Below are 17,068 nucleotides of genomic sequence, written 5' to 3' on the forward strand. Positions count from 1 at the left end.
CCTGGGATGCATTTCAATTAATAGGTGTGCCTTGTTAAAAGTTAATTTGTGACATTTATTTTCCTTCTTAATGCATTTGAGCCAATCAGTTGTGTTGTGACAAGATAGGGATGGTATACAGAAGATATGGTATACAGTAGAAGACCAAGTCCATATGTCAAGAACAGCTCAAATAAGTGAAATGACAGTCTATCATTACTTGAAGACATGAAGGTCAGTCAATCCGGAAACGTTTAAAGTTTCTTCCCCTGCGGTTGCAAAAACCATCCGGCGCTATGATGAAAGTGTCTCTCATGAGGACCGCCACAGGAAAGGAAGACCCAGAGTTACCTCTGCTCTAGAGGATAACTTCATTAGAGTTAACTGTCTCTCATGAGGACCGCCACAGGAAAGGAAGACCCAGAGTTACCTCTGCTCTAGAGGATAACTTCATTAGAGTTAACTGTCTCTCATGAGGACCGCCACAGGAAAGGAAGACCCAGAGTTACCTCTGCTCTAGAGGATAAGTTCAATAGAGTTAACTGTCTCTCATGAGGACCGCCACAGGAAAGGAAGACCCAGAGTTACCTCTGCTCTAGAGGATAACTTCATTAGAGTTAACTGTCTCTCATGAGGACCGCCACAGGAAAGGAAGACCCAGAGTTACCTCTGCTCTAGAGGATAACTTCATTAGAGTTAACTGTCTCTCATGAGGACCGCCACAGGAAAGGAAGACCTAGAGTTACCTCTGCTCTAGAGGATAACGTCATTAGAGTTAACTGCAGCCCAAATAAATGCTTCACAGAGTTCAATTAACAGACACATCTCAACATCAACTGTTCAGAGGAGACTGCGTGAATCAGGCCTTCATGGTCGAATTGCTGCAAAGAAACCACTGCTAAAGGACACCAATGACAATAAAAGACTTGCTTGGGCCAAGAAACACGAGCAATGGACATTAGACTGGTGGAAATCTGTCCTTTGGGCTAATGAGTCTAATGAATTTTAGATGTTTGGTTCCAACCGCCATGTCTTTGTGAGACGCAGAGTTGGTGAACAGATGATCTCTGCATGTGTGGTTCCCACCGTGAAGCATAGAGGAGGTGTGATGGTGTGGTTGTGCTTTGCTGGTGACATTGTCAGTGATTTATTTAGAATTCATGGCACACTTAACTAGTATGGCTACCACAGCATTCTGCAACAATACACCATCCCATCTGGTTTGAGCTTAGTGGAACTATCATTTGTTTTTCAATAGGACAATGAAACAACACACCTCCAGGCTGTGTAAGGGGTATTTGATTAAGAAGGAGAGTGATGGAGTGCTGCATCAGATGACCTGGCCTCCACAATCACCCGACATCAACCCAATTGAGATGGTTAGGGATGAGTTGGACCGCAGAGTGAAGGAAAAGCAGCCAACAAGTGCTCAGCATCTATGGGAACTCCTTCAAGACTGTTGGAAAAGCATTCCAGGTGAAGCTGGTTGAGAGAATGCCAAGAGTGTGCAAAGCTGTCATCAAGTGTGGCTACTTTGAAGAACCTCAAATATAAAATATATTTTGATTTGTTTAACACTTTTTTTTGTTACTACATGATTCCATGTGTTATTTTATAGTGTTTACGTCTTCACTATTATTCTAAAATGTAGAAAATATGAAAAATAGAGAAAACCCTGGAATGAGTAGGTGTGTCCAAGCTTTTGACTGGTAACAACATTGAGAACCGTATGTTTGCAGTGCATCATCTGGAGTTGCACCTAGCCAATGATAACTGATAAATTAAATATAGGTTGTTAGCGATGCGGTTGAGACTGAGGCTGGCCAAGTCAACAAGGTCCCCAGGGAGCTGCAGGGGGACGGGGAAGGGGTTGGCGTGCTTGAACTTGGGGAACCATCAGAAGATGCGCTGGTACTTCCTCATAGGGTGAATCTTGTCCCTGAAGATCTGGACCTTAAGTTTGGACATTTGACATGATACCTGATTATACAGAACATGATACCTGATTATACAGAACATGATACCTGATTATACAGAACATGATACCTGTTTATACAGAACATGATGCCTGATTATACAGAACATGATACCTGATTATACAGAACATGATGCCTGATTATACAGAACATGATACCTGATTATACAGAACATGATACCTGATTATACAGAATATACAGAACATGATACCTGATTATACAGAACATGATACCTGATTATACAGAACATGATGCCTGATTATACAGAACATGATACCTGATTATACAGAACATGAATGAATGACAAAACAAGGGTCTGACAATGAAATATCTTGCTTCATATTTTAATGGTTTGAGAGCCACTGTTGTGAAAACAGTGGGCCAAATCTCGCTCTCTCTCTCTCACACACACACCAGTGTTACCCCTATATTCATTTAGCAGGGGCGGGCAACCGCTGCTAAATTGTTGCCAACATGAAATATAATTTAAAAAAACAAACAATACAAATGTGGGGTTTGGTGAAATGTCAGTATAAATATAAACGACAGAACCGGATGTAAAGTATGTAGAAAAGATAACGGACCTATATATTTTTTAAATAAGATCATCTTTGACAACTAACAAGCACCACTAAAAACTAGTCAGAGAGAATCTAAAATTCCAAAAGTGTCATGGCATGGGGCCCCCATTGATTTAGTTACATTTGAGTCACTCCAATAGCATAAGCTATGGCAAAATGTGTATTATTGCAGGAAATTAGCTTTGAAATAGCAAAACTGTGCCTGTGGCCAAGAGGAGGGTCATTAAAATATCTGGTCAGAGACCACGCAATTGGCCACGCCCCTACGTTAACTTTGCCACCACTAGTTCGCCATCTGTTCCAGCAGGTGCACCCCGCACGCCTGCTGTCGGGGGTAGTGGTTGAACATGCACTGGATAAAGTTCCTGGGCACAAACACCTCCTTGGGGAAAACATACAACAGCTTGTTGTAAACTGTAAGGTCCCGTTCCACACCGAACTCTGGCACCTTCTTCAAGGCTGCGTAAATGAACTCTACGTGACCTCGATGCCATATTCCCCTCTTACTGAAGACATCCACCACTCCGTTCCTGGCCACCCTCTCAAACAGGTCATCATGAGTTATCAGTGATCTGTCATTTATTCTATCCTCGTCCTCTTAGGTCTGTGGGTACGAGCTGGCTCTTATAACATCCAGGGCTGTCATGGAAACACCTCAGTGCCTGTTGAGGACGAGGAAATGCATTGACGAGGAGGTACAAGCAGTCAACATAGTTCAACAAAATGCATGAAAGGGTAACTTGATACACCGTAGTGCAGGGCTCTCCAACCTTGTTCTTGGAGAGCTACTATCCTGTAGGTTTTCATTCCAACTCTAATCTGGTGCATTTGTTTCTAATAATGAATTGGTTTATAAGATGAATCAGGTTAGTTACAACTGGGGTTCACCTGGAACATTGTTGGAGAGCCCTGCCGTAGTGCTCCTAACCCTACGATTGAGGTTAACGATCACCCACCGCTATCCACTCAAATTTAACTACCATGTCGATGTGATTACCTGGGGAAATTCCTATGGATTTAGGGTGTGACATACCTGGCCACAGGTGTTGTGTAGTGTAATTAGGGAAAATGCTGTGGCTGTCTGACACAGGGTGGCATGTTGGACAGCTGCTCTGACAGAGGGGACCAGGAACCACACACTCTGGACCCGTAGTAGACAGCAGACACAGTTCATGGTTCATGCATCATGTGGCTCCTACAAAAGAGAAGAGTGAAGCTGACATGGGACAAATAGTACAGTGACACTATGAATCTGCACTAATATGAATATATTGTGACAGCTTGCAAAACATATGTGCAGATCAATCTCTGTGGTTTTGATGGGAGCATGACACAACAGACATAAACACAGGACAATATACTGTATCTTTTACCTAGCTATAAGTAGCCATTCAATTTATAACTATGTCACATAATTATGTGACAATTCAACTTGAGTGACCTTAGAAGCTCGCAAGTTATACGTAGAGGTAAAAGTGTGGTGAGATTCTCCATCGTATCACGTCTCCTTCAGACATGTCACTCCATGTAGAACCCCCGGATGCATTTCCTGGTTCAAGCGGGTTTTTGTTCCCCCATCATTACAAAAACAAAGACGTCGAGCTTTAGTTCCGCCATCGTGTCGTTGAAGATAAGTACAAAAACACGCCACCAGGTGGCAGGAAATATCTGTGAATTAAAAATATCAGTTGAACAGAACTTTTTGGATGACAGGGGGTGTAACTCAAAAAGAAGTTCTACAACGTTTCAGTAAGAAGCATATTATTATTATATACACACATAGCCATCGCAAAACAGGGGGATAGTTATACCATACTTGTCTCCACGAGCATCATTTGGGAAATTCTGGTGCGGAGTGTATGTGAATCTATTGGGCGATTGTGCACTTGTCCCCCCCCAATGTTCAGCTCATTTCCTGGATTTGTGTAAAGTATTTGAGTGCATTCTTTTTTTGGGGGGGGGGAGAGACACACAATCCTCTCTAGCAACTGCGCACGTTGCCATGCGTGTCTCCTCTCTTTTCTAAAGAAACAACTTCAGCGCGAGCTCCCGAGTGTGACTTCTGACACGCTCCGGGTACGAGCAGCAGCATGGAAAATACACCCCAAAACAAACTCCACTCTTAGAAGACAGTAAATAACCTCTGGGCGATCAGTCATGGATGGTTCTACGAATAGCCTAGGTAAGTAAAGCATCTAAAATCGTATTTGTATTGAACCATTTCAGACTTTGAGTTGCTTCTTTCTGTATGTCAACCACACAGTTACTTATGTGGGCGTATCAGTCTGCAAATGACAAAGCAGCATGTGTAGTTTGTGCGAAACATGCAATTGAAAAACTGAAAACACACCTTTGCAATTGTATAAAGGAGTAATCGCAATTTGATGATAACCTAGGGTCAATGATGTTATGTGCTTTCAGTTTGTAAGGATTTTGCTATGTTCTTGTTCACTCTTTTAAATCATGAAAATTCACGTTGTTGTATCCTATAGGTAGGTGTGAAACAAAGTGATTTATATCCCCCGTCATCTCTCTTGAGATAGGGTGTGCATATGGAGTTTTGGTGAATGGCAGACGTGGGAACAGAATGATATCTAGAATGTTCTCTCCCAATTGGGTAGGATGCTAGATTACTTTTTGCCAGGTTAGTTCCTTAGTTTGTGGTCTCTTGACTGTTTCTATGGCAAGGCAACCCCATTAGCTACACCAATAAACAGGGATGCATTCAAATGGGTTGATTTGAATTTGAATAGTGATGTATCACTATAAGCTCCTTGATCATGCTGAAACAACAGTCATATTCAAAGCTCTAGGGCTGACAGTCCTATGTGGAAGTTAGTTCAGTGCATTGAGCAACAGGCTAGACACAATTGAATATGTCCGTAGTTATGGATGTATTTAAAGCCCTGTCAGAGTTCTACAGTCACTGTAGTTGTTGGACCACCATCTGCACTTGAGAAACTTCAAAGGTTCCTAGATCAAGCAAGAGAGAGGAACTATTAACTATAAACAGCATATTGACATGATGGGTGTTCAAGATGTGATGCATTAACTAATTTGGGGGTACCTACCCATCTCTCACCCAGACATCTTTGGGCATGGTTTTAAATGGAAATGACAGTTATTCAGTTTGTGGCTGTTATTAATTGTCCCCCCATGTTGCAGTAGCATTGGTTATGCTGCTACTGCCGACATACACACACACAGGGTAACAGTCAATGTTTGAGAGCAGAAAAACCGTGATGTATCATAGTATTTGGGTATTTTATTAGGGTCCCCATCAGCTAGTTTCGAAAGCAGTAGCTACTTTTCCTGGGGTCCACATAATACATGTAACATGACACAATACAGAACATTAATAGACAAAAACAGATCAAGGACAGAACTACATAGATGTAAAAATGTCACATATCAATACATTCACACACAATATCTAGGTCAAATAAGGTAGAAGCGTTGTGTCCCGTGAGGGGTTGATAGATCTGTTTTTTGAAACCAGGTTTGCTGTTCATTTGAGCAATATGAGATGGGAGTTCCATACACTAATGGCTCTACTATAATACTGAAAGTGTTCTTGAATTTGGAGACTGTGAAAAGACCCCTGGTGGCATGTCTGGTGGGGTAAGTGTGTGTGTGTCATAGCTGTGTGTAAGTTGACTGCAAACAATTTGGAATGTTCAATACATTAATGTTTCTAATAAAAATAAGTGATGCAGTCAGTCTCTCCTCAACTCTTAGCCAAGAGAGACTTGCATGCATAGTATTTATATCAGCCCTCTGATTACAATGTAGAGCAAGACGTGCCGCTCTGTTTTGTGCCAGCTATAGCTTAACTAGGTCTTTCTTTGCAGCACTTAACCACATGACTGGACAATAATCAAGATAAGATATAACTAGAGCCTGCAGGACTTGCTTTTTTTAATGTGTGGTGTCAAAAAAGCAGAGAATCTCTTTTATTATGGAAAGACCTCTCCCCATTTTTACAACCATTGAATCTATATGTTTTGGTCCATGACATTTACAATCTAAGGTAACAGCAAGTCATTTAGTCTCCTCAACTTGTTCAACAGCCGCACCATTCATTACCAGATCCAGCTGAGGTCAAGAGCTTAGGACCGGATTTGTACCAAATACAATGCTCTTAGTTTTAGAGACGTTCAGGACCAGTTTATTAATACCACCCATTCCGAAACAGACTGCATCTATTTGTTTAGGGTTTCAGTGACTTCATTAGCCGTGGTTGTTGACACGAATATGGCTGAATCATCAGCATACATGGACACAAAGGCTTTGTTTAATGCCAGTGGCAGGTCATTGGTAAAAATAGAAAATAGTAGAGGGCCCAGAGAGCTGCCCTGCGGTACACCACACCCTACATGTTTGAAATTATAGAGACTTCCATGAAAGAAAATCCTCTGTGTTATATTAGATATATAGCTCTGGATCCAGGTTGAAAAGCCATAAATCATTATGTTTTCTAAACAACAGGTTATGGTCAATAATATCCAAGGCTGCACTGAAATCTAACAGTAGAGCTCTCACAATCTTCTATTATCAATTTCTTTCAACCAATCAACAGTCATTTGTGTCAGTGCAGTATATGTTGAGTAAATTGTGACTGACTGATCTACAAATAATATTGAGTAGTTAGTTAGTTATGATTTGTAGATCAATCAGTCTCGACTCGCCTTTAAAGTCGGCTGCAATATCTAACGGGCCCAATATCACATGGAGAGGCAGACGCCGGTTTGCAACTGTGGGTAATGCCTGTCTGTCAGTATGTTTTAGAGGTCGACCGATTATTCGCATGGCTGATTTAATTAGGGCCGATTCAAGTTTTCATAACAATCGGTAATCAGCATTTTTGGACGCCGATTATGGCTGATTACATTGCAATCCACGAGGAGACTGCGTGGCAGTCTGACCACCTGTTTTGCGAGTGCAGCAAGGAGCCAAGGTAAGGTGCTAGCTAGCATTGATTATTTTTACAAGATAAGTTTAATCTCACCATAATCACTAGTTAACTACACATGGTTGACGATATTACTAGAATAACTAGCTTGTCCTGCATTGCATATAATCAATGCGGTGCCTGCTAATTTATCATCAAATCACAGCCTACTTCGCCAAACGGTTGATGATTTAACAAAAGCACATTTGTGAAAAAAGCACAATCATTGCACCAATGAACCTAACCATAAACATCAATGCCTTTCTTAAAAACCTCTCTGGGATATGTGGGACGCTGGCCAAAAGCCAGTGAAAATGCAGAGCGCCAAATTCAAATAAATTACTTTAAAAATCAAACTTTCATGAAATCACACATGCAAGATAGAAAATTAAAGCTACACTTGTTGTGAATCCAGCCAACATGTCAGATTTCAAAAAGGCTTTTCGGCGAAAGCAAGCGATGTTATTATCTGAGGATAGCACCATAGTAAACAAAGAGGGAGAAGCATATTTCAACCCTGCAGGCGCGACACAAAACGCAGAAATAAAAATATAATTCATGCATTACCTTTGACGAGCTTCTTTAGTTGGCACTCCAATATGTCCCATAAACATCACAAATGGTCCTTTTGTTCGATTTAATTCCGTCAATATATATCCAAAATGTCCATTTATTTGGCGCATTTGATCCAGAAAAACACCGTTTCCAACTTGCGCAATTTGACTACAAAATATCTCAAAAGTTACCTGTAATCTTTGCCAAAACATTTCAAACTACTTTTGTAATACAACTTTAGGTATTTTTTAACGTAAATAATAGATACAATTGAAAACGGGATGATCTGTGTTCAATACAGGAGGAAAACAAACTAGCATGTTTTCTGGTCACGCACCTCTATCTAACAGTACACTTTAAGTTACCCTCGTTCAAGAAGGCCGTACATCTTCATTACACAAAGGAAAAACCTCAACCAATTTCTAAAGACTGTTGACATCCAGTGGAAGCGATAGGAACTGCAAGAAGGTCCCTTAGAAATCTGGATTCCCAATGAAACCCATTGAAAAGAGAGTGACCTCAAAGAAAAAAAATCAGAATCTGAAAAATATCTGAATGGTTTGTCCTCGGGGTTTCGCCTGCTAAATAAGTTCTGTTGTACTCACAGACATGATTCAAACAGTTTTATAAACTTCAGAGTGTTTTCTATCCTAATCTACTAATAATATGCATATCTTATCTTCTGGGGATGAGTAGCAGGCAGTTGAATTTGGGTATGCATTTCATCTGGATGTGAAAATACTGCCCCCTGTCACCAAGAAGTTAAAATCAATACACAAGTATATTTTTTAAACCTGCATAGTTAGTTAAGAAATTCATGTTAGCAGGCAGTATTAACCAGGGAAATTGTGTCACTTCTCTTGCGTTCAGTGCAAGCAGAGTCAGGGTATACGCAGCAGCTTGGACCGCCTGGCTCGTTGCGAACTGTGTGAAGACCATTTCTTCCTAACAAAGACTGTAATTAATTTGCCAGAATTTTATATAATTATGACATAACATTGAAGGTGGTGCAATGTAACAGCAATATTTAGACTTAGGGTTGCCACCGGTTTGACAAAATACGGAACGGTTACGTATTTCACTGAAAGAATTAACATTTTGTTTTCTAAATGATAGTTTCCGGATTTGACCATATTAATGACCTAAGGCTCGTATTTCTGTGTGTTTTATTATAAGTCTATGATTTGATATTTGAAAGAGCAATCTGAGCGGTGGTAGGCAGCAGCAGGCTCATAAGCATTCATTCAAACAGCACTTTCCTGTGTTTACCAGCAGCTCTTCGCAATGTTTGAAGCACAGCGCTGTTTATGACTTCAAGCCTATCAACTACTGAGATTAGGCTGGCAATAGTATAATCCCTATAAGAACATCCAATAGCCAAAGGTCTATGAAATACAAATGGTATAGAGAAATAGACCGATAATAACTACAACCTAAACCTTCTTAACTGGGAATATTGAAGACTCATGTTAAAAGGAACCACCAGCTTTCATATGTTCTGAGCAAGGAACTTAAGCATTAGCTTTCTTACATGGCACATATTGCACTTTTACTTTCTTCTCCAACACTTTGTTGTTGCATTATTTAAACCAAATTGAACATATTTCATTATTTATTTGAGAGTAAATAGATTTTATTTACGTATTATATTAAGTTAAAATAAAAGTGCTCATTCAGTATTGTTGTAATTGTCATTATTACAAATATATATATATATATATATATATAAAAATTGGCCGATTTAATTGGTATAGGCTTTTTTTTGGTCCTCCAATAATCTCTATCTGCGTTGAAAAATCATAATCGGTCGACCTCCAGTATGTTTCACTCACAGCTAACTAGAATAAGTCCCACTAAGTACAGATCTGGGATCAGCTTATCCTACAGAAATTCTAAGCTCAGCTATTTATGACTTACAAAGTGAAACTGCCATCAGATCAGCACTGTTTTATTCAGTCAGCAGGATGGGACTGTCAGTGGGCTGTCAGTGAGTTTACTGTTAGGGATTGTGGGTATTAGGCTGAACTGTCCATAAAATCACAAATGTCTCTCCCCCATAGCTACTTGATAATTCCATGCTGTCAAGTCACAAAGCGCTGTTGATTAGGGTCTGAGAACGTCAGATAGCTTGCTTCTATCTGGACCTCTTCATTTGGTTATGGTTTTCATTGCAGTAGACAGTAAAAGGTTTGTTCATAACTTGCTTTATCTACACATGAGAAAAAATGCGTGTGCTTTTGACATGGTTGACTATATCCAGCATCTCCTTTGCACTACCATCCTCTGTGTGTGAGTGAGAGATCGTACTGGTATTACTCTTGACATTTGATACCTCATCGCTTTATCTGCATTCAAAGCAAGAATGCTCTTGCAACATTTCCCTCCGATTTAAGTATAGTGACACTGTGTTGACCCCAGACAGCTCAAGATAAATCTCTGTGGGTGTTTAATGTTTATTTTCAGATTGTTTTAATCCTCTTAATCTTGTGTTTAGCTTCAATATTTGCGACCAACGTTTAATCTTCAGCGAGTATCAAATATAGAGTATTCTACTGCAGGCTTTGGTGTGTCAAGGATTGATGTAGGTTGAGCAGCCGACGAAAGTCCACACTTTTCCATCAGACAATGCTACTCTGAATTTTCTCATACGATAATAAGATATGATCATAGAGCAGCGTTTTCTATTCAACTTTAGACAGGGAGTTATAGCAGCAGACAGTATTAATTTCCCTGCATATATTCGCAGGTGGGGCTGAGTCTGTCAGTGTGTTCTGCTGTAATGTAGCTATATCTCTCTTTCGGTTCAGTGTGAGAAGTTAGATGGAAGACTGCATCGCCCACGGCTCGTGCAGAAGTGTAACGTATAGGCACAGGATGTATTGTGGTGGCATCATGCTCGTGATGACATGGGTCCCGGGGACAAGTGACGGGGACAGACGCTCTCTGTAGGTGGTGAATGCCACCCGCCACGGTGCATCACTGGAAAGGAGTTGATAAAGGGTGGGTGAAATGTGGGAAGAGTGTGTGTGTGTGTGTGTGTGTGTGTGTGTGTGTGTGTGTGTGTGTGTGTGTGTGTGTGTGTGTGTGCTGTCAATCCTTACTCTTGAGAGTCTGGGATGGAAAATAACCTTCACGTCTCGATTAAGACTGTTTCAACCACAATGACGTAACAGTGATAAATCAGTCGAACAATCTGAGGTTAGATTGCAAGTAAGGACTTTGGAGACATCAAGATAAGAAAATACCAAATTATTAAGGCATCTATAAAACATAAAGATGGAAACGAAAACGTCCTTATAGCCATAAAACCGCTACTTTGACACCAATTCAAACCTCGATTAAAAAGTCCTTTTTCCTTTTAATTAAACTACAGTTCTTCAAAAAGTTAGCCTGGGCAAAATATTTATGTTAAATGTTTAACCTTTTATTTATCTAGGTGAGTGAATTTCTTTACAATGACGGCCTGGCCAGTGATAACTGAGAAGTGTTGTGCAATAAAAAATAAATCAACTAAAAACATTAAATCACAGGACAAGACAGAACAGTTACAGCACAAGGAGAACAGATATCATAACACATCTAGATGATGTTTCTCTAATTTCCACTCTTTTCTGTGCCGAGTGGCCATCTGAGGTCTTGTGGGCGGTAAATGGCTCTACACCAGGGATCATCAACTAGATTCAGGCGCGGGCCTATTTTTATAGATTTGTTTTTCTTGAGCAGATGGTCGGGGGGGGCGGAACGTACAGTTCATACAGAAAGTATTTCAGACACCTTGACTCGTACACATTTCTTTACATTTTTTAACATTTATTTAACCATTATTTAACTAGTCAAGTCAGTTAAGAACAAATTCTTATTTACAATGACGGCCTACTTGGGAACAGTAGGTTAACTGGCTTGTTCAGGGGCAGAACGACAGATTTTTACCTTGTCTGCTAGGGGATTTGATCCAGCAACCTTTCGGTTAATGGCCCAAAGCTCTAACCACTAGGCTGCTGCCCCAATTCTTAAGTTACAGCCTTATTCTAAAATGGATTAAATAAAACAAAATCCTCATCAATCTACACACAATACCCCATAATGTCAAAGTCAAAACAGGTTTTTAGACATTTTTTGCACATTTATAAAAAATAAAAAACAGAAACCTTATTTACTAAAATATTCAGACTGTTTGCTATGAGACTCAATTGAACTCAGGTGCATCCAGTTTCCATTGATTATTCAATTGATTGGACATGATTTGGAAAGGCGCACACACCAGTCTATATATAAGGTTCCATAGTTGACAGTGCATGTCAGAGCAAAAACCAAGCCATGTGGTCTTGTCCGTAGAGCTCCGAGAGGATTGTGTTGATGCACATATTTGAGGGAGTGTACCAAGACATTTCTCCAGCATTGAAAGTCCCCAAGAACTCAGTGGCCTCCATCATTCTTAAATTTAACAAGTTTGGAACCACCAGGACTCTTCCTAGAGCTGGCCGAACTGAGCAATCGGGGGAGAAGGGTCTTGGTCAGGGAGGTGACCAAGAACCCGATGGTCACACTTACAGAGCTCCAGAGTTCCTCTGTGGAGATGGGAGAACCTGCCAGAAGGACAACCCTCTCTGCAGCATTCCACCAATCAGGCCTTTATGGTAGAGTGGCCAGACGGAAGCAACTCCTCAATAAAAGGCACATGACAGCCTGCTTGGAGTTTGCCAAAAGGCACCTAAAGGACTCTCAGACAATGATAAACAAGATTCTCTGGTCTGATGAAACCAAGATTGAACTCTTTGGTCTGCCAAGCGTCACAAAACCTGGCACCATCCCTACAGTGAAGCATGGTGGTGGCAGCATCATGCTGTGGGGATGTTTTTCAGCGGCAGGGGCTGGGAGACTATTCAGGATCGAGGGGAAGATGAACGGAGCAAAGTACAGAGAGATCCTTGATGAAAACCTACTCCAGAGCGATTAGGACCTCAGACTGAGGCAAAGGTTCACCTTCCAACAGGACAACGACCCGATGCACACAGCCAAGACAATGCAGGAGTGACTTCGGGACAAGTCTCTGAAATGTCCTTGAGTGGCCCAGCCAGAGCCCGGACTTGAAACTGATCAAACATCTCTGGGGAGACCTGAATGTAGCTGTGCATCGACGCTCCACATCCAACCTGACAGAGCTTACTTATGTAAATGTGATATTTCCCCAAAACTGTTTTTGTTTTTTCATTACGGGGTATTGTGTGTAGATTGATGAGAAACAAATCTATTTCAGAATAAGGCTGTAGCGTAGAAAAATGTGGAAAAAGTCAAGGGTTCTGAATACTTTCCAAATGCACTCTAATTACAAATAATTTGTGGATTGCAAATTGACTGCAAGAAGCCCAAACATGTATAATGTTTGACTAAAACATAATCATTTCAAACCTTGCTTACATTTGTTTTTTGATCACGATTTCTTAAATCAAAATGGGGCTGATTTCTGATGTGTTTGCAGTGTGTTATATAATGTCCATTATGCTCAGAGAACTTGGGGGTCCAAATATAACCATCCGCGGCGTAAAGCGTAGTTGTGTTGTTTTCTTTTCCTACCAGTATCGTTGTTTATCAGTTTTCATCAGTGTGATGTTATGGTTCTGATATTTCTTGGTAAAATGGCGTCCAACTCTATACAAACAGTGGCTTAAACTGATCCCTGGAATAACAGTTTGTTGAGGCGTTGTTTGAGTTGGCGTCACTTTCATAAAGTCACCATAAATAATGAATGGAGAATGTAGTTGTGTATTTTACTACTTTTAGCCAAGCACTGCTTCGTCAAGAAACTATTTCCAGCTTTACTTGATTTTAAAATGGATTGAGGGAGAGAATTGGTGTGTGTATGATGAGAGAAAGGAACAGAAAGACAGACAGAAAGGAATAAAAAGAGGACGACGTGAGGAACAGAGTGGCTCCAACATTCAATCAGACCAGATACCACACTCCACTCCAGCACTCCAGAACTCCAGATTGCTTCCAGCCCCCGTCCAGTTCAGTCGTTGTGCATGTGTGTGTTCCTCTCCAGCTTCCTTTGGGACTCACCCGCGGGCCTTGGCTTGTCATGAGAAAAAAAGTTGTAACGACAGAAAAAATAGAAGCTTGGAAATTTGTGACAAGGCAGCTGGGTCTGTGTGTGTGTGTGAGAGCAAACAACCCTCTCCAGTGTTCATTATTGCGCTAGACGCAGGTCTGGGCAATTACAGTCCTCGGGGGCCTGATTGGTGTCACACTTTCCCCCCCATCCCTAGCAAACGCAGCTGATTTTAAACTAATTGCATTTTAAATTAAAGATCATGATTAGTTGATTATTGGAGTCAGGTGTGTTAGCTGGGACAAAAGTGTGACACCAATCAGGCCCCCGAGGACTGTAGTTGCCCAGGCCTCCTCTAGAGGAAACATAAACCCCTCTTCCTTTTCACTTCCTGGACATTCTATTCCCATCTGTTGCTCCGGCTCCCGTTCACAACCATAAATACCATACCTCCCCTAAAAACAGACCAAGAACACAAACCACTAATTACTTCCCGATGTGTTCAGGAGTGCTATTGGCTACGTTCTTGAACGTCCCCCTGAAAGATGGGTTGTGCCTAAGACTGCAACAGTTCCTTCAGTTCACAAATGAATGAAGAATGATAAGGTATTGTACAGTAACCAATCTCTCATTTGAGAGTGCATACCTGCAGTACCTGCTGCAACAATGCAATGTACAGTAGTTCTGCAAGTTCCCAACTGTGCCTTTTGTACCTGCAAGTGGCCAGCAGTGTACCTTTTTTATAATGGCTACGGTCTCACCCAGTTTTGTAAAATGTGTTCCCTTTACGTACCACACTGCTTTTGTAGGTACACATATTGAAATGGAACTCTTTATTAAAGGTTGTACTAGTGGTGGCAGTTTTAATGGTTAGCATTAGCAACAGCAGCGGTAATAAAACCAGGCAAATCTTAAATACTCTGAACAAAAATATAAATGCAACATGTAATGTTCGTCCAATGTTTCATGAGCTGAAATAAAAAATTCCAGAAATGTTCCATATGCACAAAAGCATTTCTCCATTGCCAAGATAATCTATCCACCTGAGATGTGTGGCATATCAACAAGCTGATTAAACAGCATGATTATTACACAGGTGAACCTTGTGCTGGGGACAAAAGGCCACTCTAAAATGTGCAGTTTTGTCACACAACACAATGCCACAGATGTCTCAAGTTTTGAGGGAGCGTGCAATTGGCGCATGCTGACTGCAGGAATGTCCACCAGAGCTGTCTACCATAAGCCACCTCCAACGTCGTTTTGGAGAATTTGTCAGTACATCCAACCGGCCTCACAACCGCAGACCACGTGTAACCATGCCAGCCCAGGACCTCCACATCTGGCTTCATCACCTGTAACTCAGTAAAATCTTTCAAATTGTTGCATGTTGCATTTATATTTTTGTTCAGTGTATATTACATTGTAATTTATGCGATGGCTCAAGATTCTGTCCACATTCTTGGCTTCATCTTTCAAGCCCCCTTGGGATTTGATTTCTGACTCATAGCCACGGTTGCTCAGATCTGTGAGTTTTGGCATTTAATGCTAGTCTTGTTCCATTCGCCACAGATAATAGCAGTAATACTGTATAATAACTGAATTTCTGTGTTTATTTAAATATGATAACTATACTGACTGAAGACTTATTATTCAGAGGTGCAGGCCCACACAATCTGAGAAAAATCAAGACAACCTCTACATTATACACATTGTCATATGATTTTTGTCCTGTGTAAAGTTTGCGTGAGTCATTTTGTATGATGTTAAGCCTCTTTCCTGCAGAAACACTCTGGGTTTGGATTGTGGGAGTGTTGGTGCTTGTGTGTGTGTGTGTGTGTGTGTGTGTGTGTGTGTGAGAGCGAGCAAAAACGAGGCAGAGAAAGTGAGAACGATTGCATGGAAGAGTCTGTCTGAATTGGGAGGTAAATAAAATAGATCATGTTTCAGTGATCATTAACAGTACACATAGTCCATTGTAATCTCTTCTCTCTCCCAGCTGTTTCTCATATCTAACTGTTGAAATTTTCGGCCACAAGTCTCAACTTCATGCTTTGCAGTTGATCGAATCAGCTGAGGTTTGCCAAAAACGATGGGAGTTGAAAGACTGAAAAGGAATCTCTTCCATGTTGCTGGCTTTTCATTTAGGTTTCAAGTCAGTGGATTGGAACAGAGGCTAATGTGTTACAACCCATTCCATAGAGAGGCCTAAAATGTAAATACTTGTGTTCTATTTAAAGGTGCAGTATGCAGAAATAACTCCGCCATTTCCTAGTTTTTGTTTGTGACAAAACAAGCAGTCATTCTGTAGAGAATTATTATACCATCTAAACAGCTGTGAAATATTTTCCATAACAAAAATATTGTATTTTCAGCTGTTTGAAGTAGAGTTTGACTGATTATGATTTTTCAAAGCCGATACCGATTAATCGGACAATTTTTTAAATTTTTTTATTTTTTTTATTTGTAATAATGACAACAATACTGAATGAACACTTATTTTAACTGAATATAATACATCAATAAAATCTATTTAGCCTCAAATAAATAATGAAACAGTCAGACAGCTCTATCAAATCATAGACTTAGTTATAATATAATAATAACACAGAAATATGAGCCTTAGGTCATTAATATGGTAGAATCCGGAAACTATCATCTCGAAAACAAGACGTTTATTATTTCAGTGAAATACGGAACCGTTCCGTATTTTATCTAACGGGTGGCATCCATTAGTCTAAATATTCCTGTTACATTGCACAACCTTCAATGTTATGTCATAATTACGTAAAATTCTGGCAAATTAGGCGGCCCAAACTGTTGCATATACCCTGACTCTGTGAGCAATGAATGGAAGTAGTGACACAATTTCAACTGGTTAATATTGCCTGCTAACCTGGATTTCTTTTAGCTAAATATGCAGGTTTAAAAATGTATACTTCTGTGTATTGATTTTAAGAAAGGCATTGATGTTCATGGT

General features: G+C 40.4%; 1 protein-coding gene and 1 long non-coding RNA gene across 2 annotated transcripts in view; one reads left to right on the plus strand and one right to left on the minus strand.

Annotated features, from left to right (window-relative positions):
- Positions 1 to 3,041: 3,041 nt before the first annotated feature.
- On the minus strand, positions 3,042 to 4,095 carry LOC115116655 (uncharacterized). Its single transcript, XR_003861571.2, has 3 exons — positions 3,910 to 4,095; positions 3,570 to 3,731; positions 3,042 to 3,198 (listed from the first exon to the last, which is right to left on the minus strand). It is a non-coding gene; the product is annotated as an uncharacterized LOC115116655 (long non-coding RNA).
- A 257-nt stretch (positions 4,096 to 4,352) lies between these two features.
- Positions 4,353 to 17,068, plus strand: part of LOC115133646 (echinoderm microtubule-associated protein-like 3) — a 50,533-nt gene continuing 37,817 nt past the window's right edge. Inside the window, 1 exon segment of the mRNA XM_065021934.1 lies at positions 4,353 to 4,718. Within this exon segment, the coding sequence (XP_064878006.1) occupies positions 4,694 to 4,718 (25 nt within the window). The 5' untranslated portion in view covers positions 4,353 to 4,693.

The sequence above is a fragment of the Oncorhynchus nerka genome, linkage group LG8, assembly GCF_034236695.1.
Source record: "Oncorhynchus nerka isolate Pitt River linkage group LG8, Oner_Uvic_2.0, whole genome shotgun sequence".
NCBI classification, from domain to species: Eukaryota; Metazoa; Chordata; class Actinopteri; order Salmoniformes; family Salmonidae; genus Oncorhynchus; species Oncorhynchus nerka.